Genomic DNA, 22,071 nt, shown 5'->3' with positions numbered 1-22,071 from the left:
CTTGACTTCCCACCCAACACATTTCGTTATCTTATCTTAAAATAGTATTATTTATTTTACCCCCAGAAACTACAATGACAAGATGGAATAGTGTGCAAATGTTTTAAAAAAATAAGACATGACATGGTAAATAGATGAACGTAAATAAATATTGTACAACCATTGCTCAATACTTAGTTTTTGCACCTTCCATGACATTATATCGTAATTGTTTTTATATTATATTGGGAAATAATATAATTTGCTAAATTCCACGGAAAAATATATTCACGGTATGATTATGGGGTATTGTGTCAAATCTTGAGGACAAAAGTAACCTGCCGGTATTCCAATATTAAAGATGAGAAATTTAAAGGGCTGGGAACTACGTATGTTTATCAGAAATTGTAACCATGCATGACCCCATTATGTATACATATTACAGTACATTATGTATCATCTATATGGGTAAGGGCTGTCTTCGACTAAGGATTTTAAGTCGAATCTGAGTCGTAGATTTTGCCCATAGTCGACTATCAGTCAAATCAATGGCGTTTTAACAATATGAATTAAACAAATAGTATGCACTTGAATCATCACAAACTGGTGACGGAGTGAAGTCGCATGATGTAAATCTAGCAGCCATAGAGGTGATTATTTAAGCTACTTGATATAATATTCCTTTAATAAAGTGAATAAAACATATCTCATTTGAAACTTTTTCCACCTTAGGTTTAACCACTGATAAATGCAGTATAGATCAGATTGTTCAGTGAGGCCCTTTGCATACACAACAAAATTTAACACTTCAAATTTGACTAATAGTACATTTCTGACAATTAACCTGCTAGGTTGATGGTCGAATCAAATTACTCTTCCGAATCAACTCTGACTATTTGAAGAACCCCTCTATGTACATTGCATTTGTATTTTTCTCACATTTCAGACAAGCATCAGTCTTTATTAGAAAAATATGTACAAGTCAGCATACAGTACAAAATTAATATTTGTTAGCAAACATTTGTTTGTGGAGAATCAAAAGTTGCTGTTTTCAAATAAATCAAGCATAAAACTGAAATAAAAATATGTACAGTATTAAAAAAAAAAAAGTGTCACCTTTAAAAACGTGACTTTTTGGCATTTTGAGAGGGTTTCCTTCACATCGTCATCAGCAAGTCTTCTCCAGCTAACTAAAGCAACATGTAATAGGTCAAATACACAATTCATTCCCGACAAAAACACTGACTTTTCACAATGTCATCCATGGCAGCAGAGCAGACTAACAAGATCCTCCTTCTCCTACTTTCCAACCGCCAAGACCGCTGGGCCCAACTTGCTCATCGTTCAGCGACTAGCATGTCCTGATGCAGTGTGGTCAGGAGCGATGCAGGGAGCCCACTCTCTATTCACGTCTGCACCGTCACAAAGGCCACATCAGTAGCTAATAAGAGTTCAACGCTCAAGTCGTGTGACCTTACCGTTGCATCCAGCCTGCAGCGCGGTACACCATGCATCCTCACGGCGACACGCCAGGTCCGACCTCATCTCCTTTACCCTGCTAGTCCGGTAACAAAAGGCAACAATTAGACAACAGAAACATTAAGAGGTGTACACACACGCTTTGAAGAGGACAACTTGCTGTTTGTGATAAACGAACAACAGGAATCCTCTCATGCAGACGTCAAATGACACACATGCAAGTTTGGAAGCAGGTTGTCCTCTAGGGACCAAACGACTAACTTCAGCGCCCCTCCCCCCATTGAGTCTGGACTGACACAGGTGTAGGGGTGGGGCTCACACTACATCGCAGACAAACAGGCCGAGTGTGGACATGAGGATGAGCACGTGACGACAGCGCCTGAGAATGTGGGGATGATTTTGGAAGGCATGCGAGGTGACACCGCTGGCAAACCTTATCTCCGTTTTTCTTCCAAGGGACGTTTTAATTTCAAGGCAATTTGAGAAGAAAATTTGCCCAAACATGAATTGGCAACACAATTGGAGGTTTTGTACACGAGTGTGTGTATGTTTATTCAAGCAGACAAACAGCAAAGAATACAAAGTAAAGCCAAACGTGAGGATCACGACGGTCCTTTTGACTGTTTTTGTTTTGGAACAACTGTTTTTTTTGCTAATTAAAACATGGCAAGCTAAAAACAGACATAAAGCTAGAGGCCAAATGGATTTTAAAAAAAGAACATTAAAATATATACAAAAAAATCTCTTGCCAGATGTCACCAATTTAGAGCAAATGTCGCAATCAATCAGACGCAGTTTCTTTACTTCCACTGCTGCCCAAAAGAATCCTGATAAAATTCCTGGTTGATCGATTTGTACCCGGAATAGTTACCAGAATGATCACCACCTTGGAGCGGTTGTTGAGCAATGGGTCGGGAGCCCCAGTTCTGATAATTGGTCTGGCGCCGCTTGGAATCGGGCTGGTTGTACCCATCAGCTTTGCGCTTTCCTCCCACATTTCCACCGCGGCCGCCCCGCGCACCACGTACCCCTCCTCGCCCTCGCGGCTGCAAGCCTCCTCTGGCGCCCCGGCCTCCTCGGACTGGTCCGGATCCGCCGCGCTGGGAGAAGCCGGCTCTGCCTCGTGGTGGGCCGGTTGTGCTGCGCCCTCTGCCCAGGGAGGCTCCGCCTCTGGCACCCCTGTTGCCACCCCGTCCTCGGGCCGGGGATTGGTAGTCTTCGTAACCGTAGTAGGGGTCGTCATAGCCACTGCGGTAGTTGTTATAGTCGTAGCCATAGTAGTCATAGTAGTCCTCGTATCCGTAGTAGTCCTGAGAGTATGAGTAGCCGCCCCGGCCACTGCCTCGGCCCCGCCCTCTAGTAAGAGGAGTCATGTGGGATGGGGGAGAATAGTAGTAATAGTCGTCATACCTGTGTAGGGCAAACAAAGAGGATGTATCAGTTAGTGTGACAGGAAGGTGGGGCTACAAGAAGAGTTCTTACAATTGGGTTTTGGCAGCTTGTCTCTGAGCTTTTCGCTCCTTCCTTTTCTGGTCAGGCGGTTTGGCAAACACTATTTCTATGGGTTCTCCTTCCAGCTCTTTGCCGTTCAAGTCCTCCAGCGCCTGCACAAATTTAGTCATTCACCTCTAGTTGGTTCATCCATCCCTCCACCATTCCAATCAATCCCCGTCTTGCTGGAACATACCTTCACGGCACCTTGGCGTTCCTCAAAGTGAATGAAGGCGTAGTCCTTCAGCTTCTTGACTCGCTCCAGCTTTCCAAAATGGCTGAAGCTCTTCTCCAAGGTTTCTTCAGTTACGTCGTTAGCCAGGTTACGCACAAACAACACTTTGACCTGCAACGTGAGCACATGTGAAGATTCCATTTCCCGATCAACCATGATGAATCCCAGCCAGTACCTTAGCCATGACTTCAGGATCGGGGTCTTCAATGGGGTCCGCCCACTCCACGGTCACTGCGTTGCCCCAAACCTTCACCTTGCCGCTCATCAGCCGGCGGCGGGCCTGAGCAGCGGTTTTATGGTCTTCATATTCCAGGAAGCAGAAACCTCTGTTCTTTTTCTTGTCATCAGGCTGATGGTAGAGTATGACGTCACTGAGGCCCTCTAGAGGCAGAGAGGAGAAAATCAGGCTGAATGTTGGCGATATGATCAAGACCATCTAGGAGGGGCACCTTGTTTACCTGTGACTTTGGAGAACTCTTCCATAATTTCCTCCTTTGTTTTGCTTTTGGGGATGGAGCCCACAAAGAGCCTGTTGTTGGCCACAGATATGCACACACCGATGTGCTTGCCTGGTCGGATCTCGTGATCATTGCACTGCGGGTGGAAACATCACCAGGCTCCACTCTGGTACAACATGACAATGTCTGAGGAGTTTACTGTCAACTCACCAGCTTCACCGCCTCCTGAGCAGACTCTTTGGCGCAGAATGTGACAAAGGCGTAACCTCGGTTAAGGCCACTCAGAGGGTCCATCATGAGTCGCAAGTCCCAGATAGGCCCAGCCTTCTCAAAGAGAGGAACCAGCTCATCTTCAAACAAGTCACGGGGAATCTTTCCTATGAAAATCTTTGACAAAAAGCAAACCGCAAGTTGAAGACCATCCACCACCTCTTTAGGGTTTCATCAAACAGAAATGTACCTCTGTTCCCACGGTGGGTTGGGCTCCAGTGTACACTGACTCAGGCGGGGGTCCACCGTATTTTCGCTGGCCTGTTGTGACATCAAGAGTGTAGTCTGTTCTGTCCAAGAGATGTTTGATTTTCACCTCATCTGGTCCTTTAGTGGCATCTGAAACTTTTGTCCCTTGTTTTTCTCTCTGCCTGTAAGTCTTCATCACTCCACACAGATACGCACTTTTGTTCTGAAAAGACAAACCGGTTACCAACATGCAACAGCATCAGACCCAGTCTGTTTCAAGCATACCTGAACGTGTGACAGATCACTCTCCTTAAATTGGACCAGAACCTGCAAGGCCCGCTCCTCCGTGAACTCTTTCAAAGCTTCAAGAGCTCTTTCGTCAAGGTCACTGTGCTCTACCAGACCTGGCGGACAGCAGTGCAACTACAAAGTCAGTCGACATCCCCGTGACGTAATATGCACACTTATCCAACCACATTAGACGTTAACCACATTGTTGTTGATCACTTCTAGTCAATATGATGAACAATCAGCCGTGCATAATGCTGTACGTTTACTGAGAATATGCAAACTAGAGGAAGAAACCTGTGCTCACCTGCCATATAGAGTTCGTCAAGCTTCTCCGCTACATTCTGCTGCAAGCCAGCTTCCAGTAAAGTCTGAAAGTGTTCCGAGCGTGAGACCGCTGCTGTTGTGTCCATTGGTTCTTCCGTCCCGTTGCCGTTAACGTGATCTGAGTCCATGTCCCCCGACATACTGCAGGCAAGATTACAGCTCGGTTACTCCCTGGCTGGAGCACAATATTGTTTCAGAGAGCAAAGAAATGCAGGAAAGTGAACATAAACGCAGCAGCCACTCTTCACACCAAGTCCACCACGCCTCTGAAAGCTAACACTGGGTATTTAACTCGCACTGCAGGTCTGTTGCTTTGTCGTAAAATGCAAGAGAGCTCGGTGTCAATTCTAACACATTCCGAATAACCTCAGAACTAACGCACTAGATGACTTTATTATTAAATAAGCAAGTAATGGAAGCAAGCTGCACAAAATGCCGGCTAGCAATGCTAACAGCTAGCCAGTGTCGGTGAACATCACACTACCTTCGAAGGCGACACGTTCAACTTTTCAAGTATAGATGACAAACCTCAAAAATTCCAAAAGAAGTACACGATGTAGATCAGCCGTGGGTAGCTTTGCTTCGCGAAAACAGCGTAATAAACAAGATGCCGGCGTTACAGTAGCCTTCTTTGGTTTGCTCAAACAAAATGGGTCTGTCTGTCGCAGGCCTTAAACGCACGGGGTCTCTTTGAGTGCTTTCCACGGGCTGTCTGAACCAATTTTAGATACTTCCGGTTATCACTATTGATTTTGATCAGTCTATCAAGGACTTCTTCACGGCGGTGTGATATAATATATAATAAGTGTATAATATCCCATTCAGCAACTGCGTTGTTTAACACTGACGTATGCTCCAAACATTTAATTTAATTTTAATTTGTTTATTCTTTACTATACCTTTATTTTGAAGCTAACTACTACCACGAATTGATGACTTCATGCACCGTTTTATTTGTCGTTTTTATTCTTTATTTGAAAATTTCACTCATCGTTGTAAATAAAGATCCAAATCACGATGTTTATTAAATTATTGATAAAGCAATAGACGCTGGGCAATGATGACGTTTTGTTTCCGCCTGGGGGCGCTATGTGCAATAAACACATGAGTGAAGAAGAGTGCTCGTATGGATTCTGGCTTTGCTATTGGCTAAGCGTCACATTTGAAATGGTATCGTTAAAGAAGGACTAGGGCGTCAATAGTTTTTCTACGAGAAAGCAATGGAAGAGAACACTGACGATTTTTACCTAAAAACACAGAAAAATCAAGCCCGGCCAGCTGAAACTGGGCTGCATAAATACAGGTACAATTTCCAATAAGGTATTTATAGTATATTATGTACACTGTCGTAAAGGGTTTTAGGCCGTTACACAGCATTTTGTTGTTGTGTTACTCTTCCCAGAACTAAATGATAACTAATGTAATATTAACTTAAAATACAAATTACTCTTAATGATGAGTCATTGACAGTTAAAGTGCGAAGTTGTTGTCTTATTTTACCAATCTGTTTCAAATAATTTAACTCACGCGAGGATTGTTGTGAGAACTTGCTAAAAATATACTGAACCTTTTTCATTAGAGACAAGTTGAATTATATTCTCATTCATGCAGGTCTTTGAATCCATCGCAACTGAACTGTTCAAATTGTTTTAAGAATAGGGTTCCTGATCCTCTTTATTGAATCATGCTCAAAGACTAGATAGGAAAGCTGTAGTCTGAGAGGATGGTACAGGATGCAAGTATTGTATCAAGCAATAGTTTTTTGTTTAATGACACAACATTGCTTGCATTTTGTTTGTTTTTGAGGTGGTGAAACAAATGATCGAGGATTGTTTCTCTCACACTGAGTGTCGTTTTGTACTGGTGACCTGAATACGAACCAAGTCTAAATGATAAATGATGGCCGTTACACCAACCCCATGTTTTTTTTTAGCCATCTTTACTTTTTTACATTGAATTTGTGTCACAGCTTGGCGGGTTGTGGTTAGATCATCAACGTGCATTATGGCGATATGAATAGAATCTGTATCGTAAAACAATTGAATGGTTTCACACATGACTCGCTCAGACTGTTGGAGAAAAGAAGAGGAAGATGAGTATTACAAGAGTAATATTGCTTGACAAGAATGACACTCAAGTATCATCTTCAGGCACTTTCAGTCCAGAAGGAGCAGCCAGGAAACAGCGTCAGGAGGTCAGAGGTCATGTCCTCATGGTAGAAATTTTGTGGGTAAAAACATTGTGTAATTTTTACTTATTACATTTGATACAGGAGGTCAACTGCCGCTGAAAGACTCCCGGTTAACAAACCAGATGTCGTCAGACTCTCTTCACGCAGAGGTGCCGGTCATTATCATCATCCTTTTTATGATTAATTGTATTATCACTATAAACACGTGGTTTTCTGCCTCAGGCCGCAGTGGACTGCCAAGCCAAAGCAAACCCTTACATAACCGTCACCATGTAAGTCACTTGTCTAATGCTTACAGTTCAAAGGTCAACTTTGACTTCAAGAAGTGCATTTTGTCCTCCAGGTTATCGCGTTCTGAGACGTCCGCCATCCTTTGCCACAGGCCAGTCTCCAAAGTCACGCAGGTGTCGCAATACCTGAAGGATGCACTTTTGTGCGAAGACTCAGAGCTGTGCTTTGAGGAAGTGCGAGCTAACAAGTATCAAAAGCAGTCTCAGACTGAAAGCTGTAAGACGTCAGCTGAGCTCAAAGAAGACAAGGTGAGGAATAAAAAAAATAATTCCAGATTTCGGTGTGTGGAGCTCAGACTGACGCAGGCAAAAATTACATGCCAGGTGAGATAATAATGCTGGTACCACTCTTCATTTAATCTCTCTTTATTTCACTCTTGTCACACACAATATTTACTTCATTCAACAAATGTATTTCATGTTATGCTTAGGACAATTAATTGAATTTTAGTATGCCTAATCAATAATCATTAAACTCAATAAAAAAAGGAAAGCATATGATTTCCGCGTTTATGAAACCGCGGACTGAGTCACATAATTGGCCAATAAAACGAAACCCACTGTTAAACGCAGAACATCAAAGAAATTGACATAATTTTAAGTGAAATGTTGTCATTGTGAGGAAAATAAACATTTGTTTAGGAAAATAATGTGTCTGTTACCGCTCATTCATCCCCGACACTCTGTCGCCCTGCCCTAAACTAAACAATGTCGACATGGTCACTTGAAAAAGCGACTCAACTACGAAGATAAAGCTAGCAAGAACAATCCATACACAAAACATCTCATCTGCTTGTGTTTTTGAAAACGAAATCGATGTTACCATTAATGTGCAAACAGAACAGTAGTTGCAACTTTAGAGGCGCCTTTTTTTTTCTACAGCCTAAAGTGAATGGCCTCTTTACTCGTCAAGCTGAGAACAACAGTACAGCACACTTCCCCCTACACAATAATAGCGCGGTGCGTCACATCCAGTGTAACTTCGCTAACAAAATAAAGGTTTCAAAAAAGTACCTTGCACAAGCATAATGTACTTAAAGCACTTATTGATACATTTACAAAATTATTATGCTTTGACCTAAAATACTGGTCAAAGTTGTCCAAAGATGTATTGCACCAAACAATGGGAGAATGTTTACATTTAATTAAACATTTTATTTGAGATACAAAGCACAAACTCTATGATGATGGTAAAATAAGTGTAAAATATATACAAACGGAATTTTTTAAATTTTAAACGCAAAAACATAATTTTATTGTTTCTTTTATATGGCTTAATGTTATTTTAATTTATTATTATTTATTATTATTTAACTTGTGGTTTATTTGTTCTAAATTATATCCAAGTTTTTTTTAAACTATATTTAAAGTTTAATTTTGGTTGTTCAATAATCATGTTTTCAAATTAACCTCTTAAGGCCCAAGCTGTTTGTTTACATGATTTTTTATTTATTTCTCTTTGCTATTTGGGCTTATTGGACCCTAACTGGAATAAAAACAAAAAATCATCTTTTTATATGATGTACTTAGTCCATAAGTAACAAATGTGTACTACATGTGTAGTGACATGCTAATTTTTATTTTTACACTTTTTTCCAAATTCCATTGTATGTTATACTCTTCTGACACCGCCAGATAGCAGTATAAGAGTCCATATGTCGGCATAAGACCCCAATTCAGTAGTGTACACAATTTTGGAAATAAGAGCCAAAAGGTGCTGTCCACGCATGTGGCCACTAAGGCCTTTAGAGGTTAATGAATAATCGTGTAATTAATGGTGATTACAATATCAATCCAAATAATCGTGATTATTATTTGTGCCATAACTGTCCATTCCTAGTTATGCTTCTTTTATTACATACAATTTTTTTTAGTTTTTCCAATATTCATTCTTTATGTAATGCTTCTTTATTAGACACTTGTTGATGTACATCTTGTTTATTAGTTTTTAAAGTAATTGTTCTGAGTTAAATAGTTTTCATATAACGTCTGTTCATTGTTGTCCTTCTCAGACTCCTGCAGAAGAAAGGGTTGCAGGTGAAAATCCTGATCTTCACCGGGAGGACATTGGGGGGAGTCATGTCTTTCCTTGTAGATCGTCTGCGGGCTTCGTTCATGAGTCCAGTGTTCTACCTGAACCTTCTCAAAGAGCTGACAGCAACACTTGCAGCTCACAGGAATTGCATCATCATGTGCCCATTGTGGATGATCAGAGTGTCACCGTGTCCAAAGACACTTCAGGGTTCAGAAACAAAATAGCAGAATCGGAAGAGACGCTGCATGGTAAGTTTACATTTAAATCATTTATACTAGGTATGTCCCGATCAATGTTTTTTATGCTGCCAATTCTTATACCTATCTTACATTAGTGAAATCGGCTGATATCAATACAGATAGCGATCACATGTATTAATTATACATTTATTTATGTGAGTGCTATTACAAATTTAACAATATCAACACTATATTCAAATTCTTCTTTATTGTTTTTTTTACAACATACAATTGTTTGAATACGAAGTCCATAGTACACAACAACTAAAAAAAAATACAAAAAATTTGAATCTACTAATCATTAAAATTATTAGTTTTTTGCCCTGTCATCCTGTGTTAAAGTGATTATTTCAGAAATGTGTAAACGTGAAAATAAAACTAGGCTTCTTGAAGCACTCATCTCTTGTTTCAAGATTGCTTAGCGATTAGCATGCCTACTCCTGGCTTGCCCTTACTGTGTGAAACATGTTTAGCCTCGTCCTAAAGTGATAATGATACCTTATAATATACAAATTTAGTTTATTTGCCACAGGTGATTTATATTAACTAAGCTGGTAACAGCCTCTGTCGGTTGAGTGACCAAACATAATCAGTCAGAGGAGATAAGCTTTGAAAGACATTAATCAGCATGGGCTGTATATCGTTAAGATTTTATTGGTTCGATACCCTTATCGATATTCCTTATCAATACCAGTATTTATAGGTACTCTTATACTGTAGGTACTATATGTCATTTGTAGAAATAAAGATGTGAAAAATGCATTTTAATTAGCATTTATATTAGCACAAATTAAACCTTAACAACTCGTGTTAGTATGTTCTCCCCGTGACTGCGTGGGTTCCCTCCGTGTACTCCGGCTTCCTCCCACCTCCAAAAACATGCACCTGTGGATAGGTTGATTGGCAACACTAAATTAGCCCTAGTGTGTGAATGTGAGTGTGAATGTTGTCTATCTGTGTTGGCCCTGCGATGAGGTGGCGACTTGTCCAGAGTGTACCCCACCTTCCGCCCGAATGCAGCTGAGATAGGCTCCAGCGACCCCGAAAGGGACAAGCGGTAGAAAATTGATGGATGGATGGAACTCCAACATGATGTATTGTAACATCTCAGAGCAGGGAAGTCTTTAATCAACACCTGTTTTTTTAAGTCTTCAACAAGTCGTCTGTGTGCAGTGCAAGATGAAATGCAGTTATATCATCTTCTTGTAAAGAGCACACAGATCCATCACTGCACTCAGCTGGAAATAATATTAATATATAGCATGCCTATGCAGAGCACATACCTTTTACATGATGTATCATATGAATCAATACAATCAATTAGCATGTCATGTGTTTGTGCATTTTGTAACCATAGAAATTATTTGTGTTTATGTAGTTGAGTGACGGACCGTAAGCCATATTGTGTGTGCGTGCATGCGTGCTACATCTGTGTGCAACATAAACACAAATAATTTCTATGGTTACAAAACGCACACCCACATGACATGCTAATTGATTGTATTGATTTATATGATGCATTATGTAAAAGGTATGTGCCCCCCGTGACTGCGTGGGTTCCCTCCGGGTACTCCGGCTTCCTCGCACCTCCAAAGACATGCACCTGGGGATAGGTTGATTGGCAACACTAAAATTGGCCCTAGTGTGTGAATGTGAGTGTGAATGTTGTCTGTCTATCTGTGTTGGCCCTGCGATGAGGTGGCGACTTGTCCAGGGTGTACCCCGCCTTCCGCGCGATTGTAGCTGAGATAGGCTCCAGCACCCCCGCGACCTCGAAAGGGATAAGCGGTAGAAAATGAATGGATGGATGGAGTTGAGCATATGTCAGCGTGTGGCCCCACTTTTAACTCTTTTTTTCAAACGCTTATTGCAAACACTTACTTACAGTAAGTCATTAATTTGACTTTGTAAGTCATTATTTTAGTATCTCAGGTAACTAGGACTGTTTTGTTTTTACTTTACGGAAAAAATATCGAGATCTATATCGTATATCGGCATTCAGCAAATGAAGCGGAAAACACAACCAAAAGTTGTAGGCTTCTTCACGTGACAAAGCCGGCCTACTTCACCCCCTTCCCCGGTCCCCTCCCCCTGGAGAGTCACCACCTTAACTAACACATTTTCTGGGGGAAACACTGGACATGCTTCTTTGTGTTTTATTGTATCACATAAACCATATCCAATCATATTTACAGCCTGCAAAGTATGTCAAAACACAGTTTAAACATCACAAAATGTCACAAATTCCATCAGTCATTTTGAATATTCCGCTCCGAATACCTTTGGCCATTTCCGGAGATTGACGTCACTGGAGTAACACTTTTGCATCCTGACCATTATATCAGATCAGTCATACTGAAAATATGCAACAATTAGACAGAGATGTGCTGTGTATCATTCACAATACTTAAATAAGACATAACACATGTTTTTTTAATTTTTTTTAATACATTATAAATGAATAAATAGTGGACTTTTTAAATAAATACATAAAAAGTCCGCTAACAATGGGGGGCTCTCCATTTTGCCCACAAAACCCTCTAAATAACCATCTAAAACCCGCCAACATTACTTTTTATACATATAGTGACTTGGATATTAACCAAATATTAGCAATGTTGTTATTATAAGCGCTAATGCAGACAAATTGTTTTTAGCGGCGTAATGATATATACAGCTATGTAGCCCTCTGCTGCTTTTACTGTGAACCGGCAGCCATGTCCTGCTGCTCCCACATCATCGTGTCTCGGCTCGTCAAAGTTATTCTAGATTATAAATCATGCCTCTCATCTGGATGTTAGGAGGATTTAGCCATGAATCTTATTCAATATACCATCAACCTGCCGGGGACTGCAGATGGAAATTAGCCTTTGGCTACAATTTGGTATGTTTTATATTTTTATTAATGTGTATTGTCTCATGTACCAAAGATACAACAAAAGGCGACATCATATCAGTTTTATTATACTGTACAGTATATCTACGAACAAGCTTATAGGTGTGTCTAGTGCAGGGGTTGGCAACCTTTACCACTCAAAGAGCCATTTTGACCCGTTTCACAAAATAAAGAAAACAATGGGAGCCACAAAACTCTTTTGAAATTTAAAATGAAATAACACTGCATACAAAGTTTTTTTTTTGCTTTGTGCTATGTATAAACCAGGGGTCTCAGACACGCGGCCCGCACCTTAATATGAAAATGTAATGTTAGGGCGGCCCGCGAGTTTTATATGAATGCCGCTTGACAGCATCACGCTTGCCAACCCTCCCAATTTTTCCGGGAGACTCCCGAATTTCAGAGCAACTATTCTCTCGAATGTCTGCTGATTTTCGCCCTAACAACAATAATAAGGGCGTGCTATGATGGCACTGCCTTTAGCGCCCTCTACAACCTGTACAAACAGCGTGACAGCCAAGTCATATGTTGTATGTGGTTTCTGCAGACACACATAAGTGACTGCAAGGCATACTTGTTCAACAGCCATACAGGTCACACTCAGGGTTGTGATATACACTACCGTTTAAAAGTTTGGGGTCACATTGAAATGTCCTTATTTTTGAAGGAAAAGCACTGTACTTTTCAATGAAGATAACTTTAAACTAGTCTTAACTTTAAAGAAATACACTCTATACATTGCTAATGTGGTAAATGACTATTCTAGCTGCAAATTTCTGTTTTTTGGTGCAATATCTACATAGGTGTATAGAGGCCCATTTCCAGCAACTATCACTCCAGTGTTCTAATGGTACAATGTGTTTGCTCATTGGCTCAGAAGGCTAATTGATGATTAGAAAACCCTTGTGCAATCATGTTCACACATCTGAAAACAGTTTAGCTCGTTACAGAAGCTACAAAACTGACCTTCCTTTGAGCAGATTGAGTTTATGGAGCATCACATTTGTGGGGTCAATTAAACGCTCAAAATGGCCAGAAAAAGAGAACTTTCATCTGAAACTCGACAGTCTATTCTTGTTCTTAGAAATGAAGGCTATTCCACAAAATTGTTTGGGTGACCCCAAACTTTTGAACGGTAGTGTAAACAAATTTAACACTCTTACTAATATGCGCCACACTGTGAACCCACACCAAACAAGAATGACAAACAAATTCCGGGGGAACATCCGCACTGTAACAAAACATAAACACAACAGAACAAATACCCAGAATCCCATGCATCCTTAACCCCCCCTGTGCGTTGGTTGAGGTGGGCGGGGGCGGGGTTTGGTGGTAGCGGGGGTGTATAATGTAGCCCGGACGAATTAAGAAGGCATGGGATTCTTGGTATTTGTTCTGTTGTGCTTATATTGTGTTACAGTGCGGATGTTCTCCCAAAATGTGTTTGTCATTCTTGTTTAGTGTGGCGCATATTAGTAAGAGTGTTAAAGTTGTTTATATCACAACCCTCAGTGTAACCTGTATGGCTGTTGACCAAGTATGCCTTGCAGTCACATACGTGTGTAAGCAGAGGCCTCATACTACATGTGACCGTGCCGGCACGCAGATAGCATGGTGTAAAAGCGGACGCGACGACATGTTGTAGAGGACGTTAAAGGCAGTGCCATCACGGCACGCCCTCAATATTGTTGTCCGGGTGAAAATCGGAGAATGTTTGCCCTGGGAGATAAAATCGGGGGGTCGGCAAGTATGCAGCTGAGCCGCATCAGAATGATCAAAGAGCCGCATGCGGGAGCCGCGGGTTGCCGACCCCTGGTCTAGTGGGACAGGCGAAAGTTAAGTCGGAGAAAATGCGGTTGTTTCTAAATTATTTAATGTTTACCAGGACCAGTGGTTGGGAACTACTGCTTTAGATTCTTCATTGGAATAAATGATGTAGCTGTACTATCTTTAATTCCATTCTATCTAATATATTTTATTTTAGCTGCCGTGACACCAAAGTCAGGTTGTGATCAGAGATACCTGTAATCAGGTAACAAAATGTAGATATCCGATCAACTCTACTGTTATTTATTAGATCAAGTAAAGTTTTGGATGATTTGGTTATTCTTGTTTGAGTCGTAATTATTTGTCAGGTGTAATGTTTCTCTTAGCTCCTTCAAATTTTTACGATGGGGTCTACAAAACCAGTCCACATTTAAAATTTCCCAATGAAATAAAAATGAGCTTTTTGCTTTGCGTTGTTAAATAAGCTTTAAAACATTTTTTTATAACACATTTTAAGTTATTGACTTACAGCAGGGGTGGGCAATTAATTTTTACCGGGGGCCGCATGAGCAACCCGAGCACTGCTGGAGGGCCACATCGACAATATTTCAATTAAATTTTGCTCAATATTATTTTTGATATATACCGTAAGATACATAATAATTATAATAATTAATAATAATAGTAATACTTCAACATAGTGTGTGTAACAGCATTCCATGACTAATATAAATAAATTAACATTAATAATAAATGACAGTAAAATAAGCACACGTATGACTGAGGAGTCATAGTGTAACTTTGTGTGGTGTTTGAGTTGTCCGACTTTTTGTTGGCCATAAACGCACCAGTGGTTTAGTGCTATGCGTGTTGGTGACAGATGACAAGTTGGTTTTGGCCTGGTTTGTACGGCAGAAAATGACTAGTTTTTCGAGATAGAAGTGTTTTACTTATGTTTTTGGTGTGGTTATGTCCGAATATAAACAGTTTTGCTCAATAAAGTGATCGATATAATTCCTGGCCTCGAAGCATCTGGATAGACGTTACAATAATTGAACGGTGTTCAATTGAACGGTGTTGACGAACACCGTTAGGGCCGCTTGTTGTCACTGTCACTCAAACTTGCATTGCAAAATTACATAGAATAAATATGTTTATTTTGTTTAGAATTCAGATGGGATTTGATTTGGTGCGGGGCATATATTTGCTGCGCGCAGCAGACGCTTGAGCAGTGCGCAATTGCGCAGGCACGCACCTTAGAAGGAACGTTGCATGGCAGTCCATGTCTTGTTGGAAACACGCCATTCTTCATCAACTTTTCTCTTTTTAGCGTCTCGGGTGTAAACCGTGCATCACTTGTCGCTGCATGTGCACCTTCACTCGCAGGTTACACACGGACACACGCCCATAAATAATACTTTTCAAAATAAAAGCAGCACAGTTGTATTGCGCGCACGACATAGATGTTTTTTCAACTTTATTTTGTAATTAATGATTGCAGCTGTTCACATTCACTCACAATCACGCACACGCATACGTCCACACGGAAGTAATACAAATAACGATTTTCAAAACAAAAGCAGAACTGTTGTATTGCACACTCGACATAGATACTTTTTAAAATTTATTTTGTAATTTATAATTGGCCTCACGCGGGCCGGACAGGGACGCACAAAGGGCCGGATGCGGCCCGCGGGCCGCAGAATGCCCAGGTCTGACTTACAGGCTTGGTTTGGTTTTTGTGCACCGACAACATTATAAACATTTTAACACTCAAAGGCAAGTAAAAATAACATTTGTGTTGTTCAGTTATCTGTTTATTACACAAACCTTCTTGTTTAATGACATAGAGGTGAAATAAGAAGACAAGAGTCCTCAGCTATGTACTGGATGCAGATGTCAATCACACAAATCGTTCTAGTCCAGTGTGCTTGTGTGTCAGCATCACAGGGAGGCACAACTGACGTGTCCGACATGACTCCCAACAACTCAGTGGGTTCAACGCGGGTGCTGCCGTCTCCCACCGTCAACACACGAGAAGCGCTGGGTGAGTTCTTCACACACCTTCTGGAACTTTTATGACATCTGTCTTTTGTCTGATCTTGTGTGTGTCTGTGTGCGTGTCAGATGTCATCATGGGCATGTTTCAGGCCCCTTCTAACAACATCTCATCTTTCTTCGTCACTGATGGGCCGTTGGATGAAGCGACTTCAACAGATGGTAAAAATCAATCCCTCCCCCCTTTTCTCCTGACTTCAACGCCTCTTGCTTCCACCTAGGCTCCTCCCAGCTCGCCAACGTGAGCGCCTCGCAGCCCTTCACCGTCTACCAAGATGCTGCTGACAAAGAAAATGTCATGTAAGACCACTTCATGTCTTCTTCATTAACTGGTTGCTGCCATATTCTAGATGTGCAGGTGTTCCTAATGAAGTGCCTGTGAGTCACATGACACATGTTGTCCTCAGGGCCGCCAGTGAGGCACACAGAAGTAAACGAGCCCGATGCTTGGTTGAGCTCCCGCCGTCAAATTGGAAGAAGTTGAGTGTGAGTGACGATGATGACGATGACAATGATGACCACAGGAAGTCAAAGTGGTATTGATGTGGTCCTTGCAGGACAGTCCTCAGAACAAGACACCTGATATAACCACCATGTGGGGCGCTCCTGCCAACGCGATCAGTTGTCTGGCGGCGTGTCCCAACAGCACCGCTGATTTCGCCGTGTCAGCACACTGCATGTCCACGCCGTTCACGCACAAAGTTCCTGTCAACATTTTCCAGGACGCAGGTAACGCGTCCGACTCACGTCCTTCTGCCATGTCCTGAAGGTCTTGATGACCACCTTGTTCTCGCCAGCAGACAACGAGTGTGATGCTACACAAACGGATGAAAATGCTTTCATCAGACATCAACACAAGCTCAGGTCAGTCAAACCTTCGCCCCTTTTCACTTCCTGTTTGAAGCCTGATGTAATATGTCACTCTTCCTACAGCCCCATCATTGAGCAGAGTCCGGACGACAAACTCTCTGACACCGCGGTTGGTGAGCACGTGACGTCCTCTGTGTCACAGTGCACCATTGTGGGGGAGCTGCCCACTGCCAATGTCCACCGTCACCTGACCACCTCCTCTACCACCGTGATGCAGCCTCCACCGCCCGCTGTGTTGTCTTTCAGGGACCAGACGCTGGGCCCTTTTGACTCGTCTCGGACAAGTGGACTTATCGGGGGCGTGTCCACTGACCTGCAGTCTTGTGCTGAGCCCCCCTTTGTCGGGGAGCCGTTTAGCATCGTGGACGATTTCAGACAAGGCTGCCATCTTCCTGTGACGTCTGACCAGCCGTTAATCAGAAGCCCCGCCCCCCCAGCCCAGCCAAACGTGGACGCTTTCCCGAGTCCAGGTCGTGGCCTAGATGTCTGCATGAGTCCAGAACCTCCGCGTGACGTGTCCATCAACCTGACGCCACTAGCTTCTCCTGATGAACACATGGTTAGCCCAGAAAAAGACCCCGCCCCCCAGTCAAGACTCTCTCTGCTGGTGTCAGACCCGTGGAGCAGTGACCTCATCGCCGAGCTCCTGTTAAAAATGACCTCGCCTCTCACCTCGCACCCACGATGCCACAACTGGCAACACAAGATCCCAAACATTAGTCCCAAGATGAGCGTCAGTGTGGGTAACGTCACTGCAAGCTTCTATTTTTGTTGTTGTTGTTATTGTTTTACAAACACTACTTTCCAGTATGAGCTCATTCTCTACAAGTTCTCAACTCCTGTTTCTACCTCAGAATCTTATGGAGAAGATTAGTGCTGTGATTGATTTTTACTAGTTGAGACTGAATCAACAGCACCTCTGCTGGCTGCTTCCAAATAGTGCACCATCAGGATCTTATTAATGATTAATATTATTATTAGTAGTAGCTTTAAAAGGGAACTGCTCTTTTTTGGGAATTCTGCCTATTGTTCGTAATCATTATAACAGACAAAACTGACAGATGTATTTTTTAAAATGCATTTTAACTCGTAAATAAAAGTTCGCTTACAACGGAGCTAATGGGAGGTCCTCTATTCCGCCCATAAAACACTAATAAATAACCATCCAAAAACCGCCAACAATACTCCATTTACATTTCATTACTTGAATATTAACCAAGTATTAGTGATATTGTTATTATAAGCGCTAACGCACACAAACTATTTATAGCGGCGATGTGATCACGAGGTTGTGTGCCTAATGTTGCCTATTTTGACTGGGGAGCTGTTTCCTCGCCTTTGTGCTCATGGAAATGTATTCTGGATCATAAATTATGCCTCCCACCTTGATAGTAGATGGATGAGGTTGGTACACTTTGACAGCCAAGTCAGACCTGGAAATGGCGAGAATGACATGAAAAAACGCTTGGTTCCACCCCCTTTTCTTCGCGAGGATTATGTGTCATTCTTCATCGAAACGGGAATATGACAAGATTCTATCAGTCCGCATCCTAATGACAGCAGACATTGCACAGTATGTGATGTTTTATTGTGTTTGTTGGCTCACATTAAGTCTGCAGTGAGCAGTAATCAGTGATGTTTATAAAAAAAAAAAAGCGAACGTCGTGATGCGTGTTTCAAATTAATGAGCCGGGTATGCTTAAAATGAGCATAATATCTAAATATTAAATATTATTATAAATCTGCCTGTTACTATACCATGTATATAAAACCTCAGTGGAGCTGTGTGGATGTTTTTTTAAGGGCTTTGTTGGAAGAATAGCGTAACTCCAATAGGCCCCATTGTAAGGAGACTTTTGATAGCATTTATTTAATATTTAGAATGCATAAAAAAAGAAAAACATATGTTCTTGTCTTACATAAGGATTGCGAATGATAGGCAACATTATATAAAAAGTGCAGTTCCGCTTTAAGAGCACATTGACACAAAGCTTAACTTAGCATGGATGCTAATCAATCTCCCCGACAGGAAACTCATCCCTGCGAGTGGACCGCATCCTCGGCCAAGGAGCGTTTGCTACGGTTTATCAGGCTAGCCACACCGAGAGTTGCACCAAGATGGTCCTAAAGGTAAATGCCATTGAAGGCGAGGCGTGCGGCGTGTTTGCTAGGACGTGTTCAGCAATCTTTGCTGCCAACAGGTGCAGAAACCAGCCAATCCCTGGGAGTTTTATATTAATACTCAGCTGGATGCTCGTTTGGCGCCGCAAGTGCGCCACCTTTACAGCCGCGTTTACTCTGCTCACCTGTTTACTAACGGCAGTGTCCTGCTGAGTGAGCTGCATCCCTACGGCACACTGCTGGTATGTTTTATCACCAACGCCTTTGTTGTGGCATCTTCTTCTTCACTTCCTCTGTGATCCCTCAGAACGCCGTCAACTTGTACAAGCAACTTGCCGACAAGGTCATGCCTCAGCCTCTTGTCATCTATTTCACTGTCTGCATCCTGCGAATGATGGAAGAACTACACGCCGCCTGCATCATCCATGCCGACATCAAGCCAGACAACTTCATGCTCGCACACCGGTACGTGAACAGGCTATTACACGCCAGAAACTCATGTACATACTAAAACTACATACAACATACACTATGTATAGATATATACATACATATATATTAGGGCTGTCAAAATAAACAAGAATGAATTAAAATCCAGAAGTGTAAAAATATAATTTGACAGCACTAATATACAGTATATATGTACATGCAGTGCATCTGGAAAGTCCTCACAACACTTCACTTTTTCCACTTTTTGCCTTATTCTAAAAGAGTACATTCTTTTTTTCCCTCAAAATTCCATTGACAATACCCCATAATGACAAAGTGAAAAGGTTTATTTTAATTTTTTTTTACAAGTCTATAAAATCTTTTTATTTTTTTAAAAACCACATGTACATACCGTATTTTTTGGACTATAAGTCACAGTTTTTTTCATAGTTTGGCCGGGGGTGCGACTTATACTCAGGAGCGACTTATGTGTGAAATTATTAACACATTACCGTAAAATATCAAATAATATTATTTAGCTCATTCACGTAAGAGACTAGACGTATAAGATTTCTTCGGATTTAGCGATTAGGATTAGGAGTGACAGATTGTTTGGTAAACGTATAGCATGTTCTATATGTTATAGTTATTTGAATGACTCTTACCATAATATGTTACGTTAACATACCAGGCACGTTCTCAGTTGGTTATTTATGCGTCATATAACGTACACTTATTCAGCCTGTTGTTCACTATTCTTTATTTATTTTAAATTGCCTTTCAAATGTGTTGGGTTTTATCAAATAAATGTCCCCCAAAAATGCGACTTATACTCCAGTGCGACTTACATATGTTTTTTTCCTTCTTTATTATGGATTTTCGGCCGGTGCGACTTATACTCCGGAGCGACTTATACTCCGAAAAATACGGTAAGTATTCACAGCCTTAGTTCAATACTTTGTTGGTGCACAGCCTCAAGTCTTTTTGAATACACAAGCTTGGCACAACTATCTTTTGGCAGTTTCGCCCATTTTTGCAGCACTCAAGCTCTATCAGGTTGGATGGGAAGTGTTTGTTTGTTTGTTTGGCCGCTCAACCATACAGGCCTGATTGGTGGTTTGCTGCAGAGATGGTTGTCCTTCTGGAAGGGTCTCTTCTCTCCACTCTCCAGAGGAATGCTGTAGCTCTGAGAGTGACCATCGGGTTCTTGGTCACCTCCCTGACTAGACTAAGATGAATACAGCAATGTACAGAGACATCCTGGATGAAAATCAACACTTCTCATCCAATCTGAATTTAGCTTGAGAGGAGTTGCAAAGAGGTATGGGCAAAGAGGAATGGGTGAAACTGCCCAAAGATAGGTGTGCCAAGCTTGTGAAATCGTTTTAAAAAGACTTGAGGCTGTAATTGCTGCCAAAGGTGAAGCAACACAGCATTGAGCAAAGGCTGTGAACACTTGCATACATTAGATTTTTTTTTAATTTTAATAAATTTGCGAAATAATAAAAAACTTTTCCTATTGTCATTATTAGGTATTGTCTGTTGAATTATGTGAACAAAAATGACTTCATTACATTTTTGAATAAGGCTGTAACACAACAAAATGTAGAAGAAGTAAGGTGCTGTGAATACTTTATACATACAAATAATATGAAAACATGAAATTGTACACATTACAGTACATTGAGGTTCTTGTTAAGGTTTTTGGAGAACAACAAGTTTGAGTGTGAAGACTTTGAACACGGTCTAGTCCTGATCGACTGGGGACAAAGCATCGATATGAAATGTTTCCGAGAATGCACTGCTTTCACTGCCAAGTGTCTGACGTCAGGATTCCAGTGCACTGAGATGCTCAGCAGTAAACCTTGGAACTACCAGGTGACCACATCACAAATATGTCAATTATTCACTCGCTGCTAGAATGTTCCCGTCAACTTAGTGTTTGTGCATGTTTTTAGACGGACTACTTTGGGATAGCAGGGACGGTGCACTGCATGCTGTTTGGGAGCTACATGAAGGTGGTGAATGAAGACGGCGTGTGGAGAACCACCGCCATGTTTCGAAGGTATTTTCTTGGCCTTGCACATGTGAAGCGCTTGCTACCTCGCCATCAGAAGATAAACGTGAGCTCTTCTCTCCCAGGAACCCTCACAGCGAGATGTGGCTGAGCTTGTTTCACACACTGCTCAATGTGCCTGACTGCAATCCGCTGGCGAGTCTGAGCGCACTCCGACGCCGCCTGGCGTCCGTCCTGGAGGACAACTACGGCAGCAAGATGGCGTCACTCAAGAGCCGTCTGGTGGTTAACCTGCTAGAGAGCGCCAAGGCCACTCGCAGATGACTAACGACCACCCCTTGTGACTTTTTAGCTCAATTGATGCTAATAATGCATAAACTTGAATAATGTTGCTTTCTGTTCAATGACCAAACAATAAAGATTATTTGCTGTAGTGCTGGTC

The 22,071-nt window shown here is 41.7% G+C and overlaps 2 protein-coding genes across 8 annotated transcripts; one reads left to right on the top strand and one right to left on the bottom strand.

Annotated features, from left to right (window-relative positions):
- Positions 1 to 936: 936 nt before the first annotated feature.
- On the bottom strand, positions 937 to 5,424 carry syncrip (synaptotagmin binding, cytoplasmic RNA interacting protein). 4 transcript variants are annotated; one of them, XM_062045226.1, is made up of 12 exons: positions 5,245 to 5,424; positions 4,697 to 4,857; positions 4,387 to 4,505; positions 4,103 to 4,324; positions 3,853 to 4,029; positions 3,643 to 3,778; positions 3,360 to 3,565; positions 3,146 to 3,295; positions 2,941 to 3,062; positions 2,487 to 2,868; positions 1,458 to 1,537; positions 937 to 1,391 (listed from the first exon to the last, which is right to left on the bottom strand). In XM_062045226.1, exons 2-11 carry the CDS (start codon positions 4,854 to 4,856, stop codon positions 1,496 to 1,498), a joined length of 1,716 nt encoding a protein of 571 aa, XP_061901210.1. In that variant the 5' UTR covers position 4,857; positions 5,245 to 5,424; the 3' UTR covers positions 937 to 1,391; positions 1,458 to 1,495. The 4 variants fall into 4 exon arrangements, with proteins under 4 accessions (XP_061901210.1, XP_061901212.1, XP_061901209.1 ...); XM_062045228.1 differs by having other exon boundaries at positions 1,458 to 1,534; XM_062045225.1 differs by lacking the exons at positions 937 to 1,391; positions 1,458 to 1,537 and having other exon boundaries at positions 1,978 to 2,868; positions 4,697 to 4,891.
- A 442-nt stretch (positions 5,425 to 5,866) lies between these two features.
- Positions 5,867 to 22,055, top strand: bub1 (BUB1 mitotic checkpoint serine/threonine kinase). Of its 4 annotated transcripts, none has more exons than XM_062043651.1 (19): positions 5,867 to 6,019; positions 6,867 to 6,910; positions 6,989 to 7,056; positions 7,130 to 7,179; positions 7,251 to 7,446; positions 9,210 to 9,480; positions 16,077 to 16,181; positions 16,262 to 16,354; positions 16,414 to 16,492; positions 16,600 to 16,678; positions 16,750 to 16,921; positions 16,990 to 17,056; positions 17,126 to 17,805; positions 19,092 to 19,192; positions 19,264 to 19,425; positions 19,491 to 19,648; positions 21,313 to 21,490; positions 21,571 to 21,677; positions 21,755 to 22,055. In XM_062043651.1, the coding sequence occupies exons 1-19, from the start codon at positions 5,937 to 5,939 to the stop codon at positions 21,951 to 21,953; spliced, it is 2,892 nt and encodes a 963-aa protein (XP_061899635.1). In that variant the 5' UTR covers positions 5,867 to 5,936; the 3' UTR covers positions 21,954 to 22,055. The 4 variants fall into 4 exon arrangements, with proteins under 4 accessions (XP_061899635.1, XP_061899634.1, XP_061899633.1 ...); XM_062043650.1 differs by having other exon boundaries at positions 7,251 to 7,521; positions 16,993 to 17,056; XM_062043649.1 differs by having other exon boundaries at positions 7,251 to 7,521.
- Positions 22,056 to 22,071: the final 16 nt, after the last annotated feature.

Source organism: Entelurus aequoreus, linkage group LG04 (assembly GCF_033978785.1).
Source record: "Entelurus aequoreus isolate RoL-2023_Sb linkage group LG04, RoL_Eaeq_v1.1, whole genome shotgun sequence".
Taxonomy (NCBI): Eukaryota; Metazoa; Chordata; class Actinopteri; order Syngnathiformes; family Syngnathidae; genus Entelurus; species Entelurus aequoreus.
This window is presented reverse-complemented; position numbering and strand designations above follow the sequence as displayed.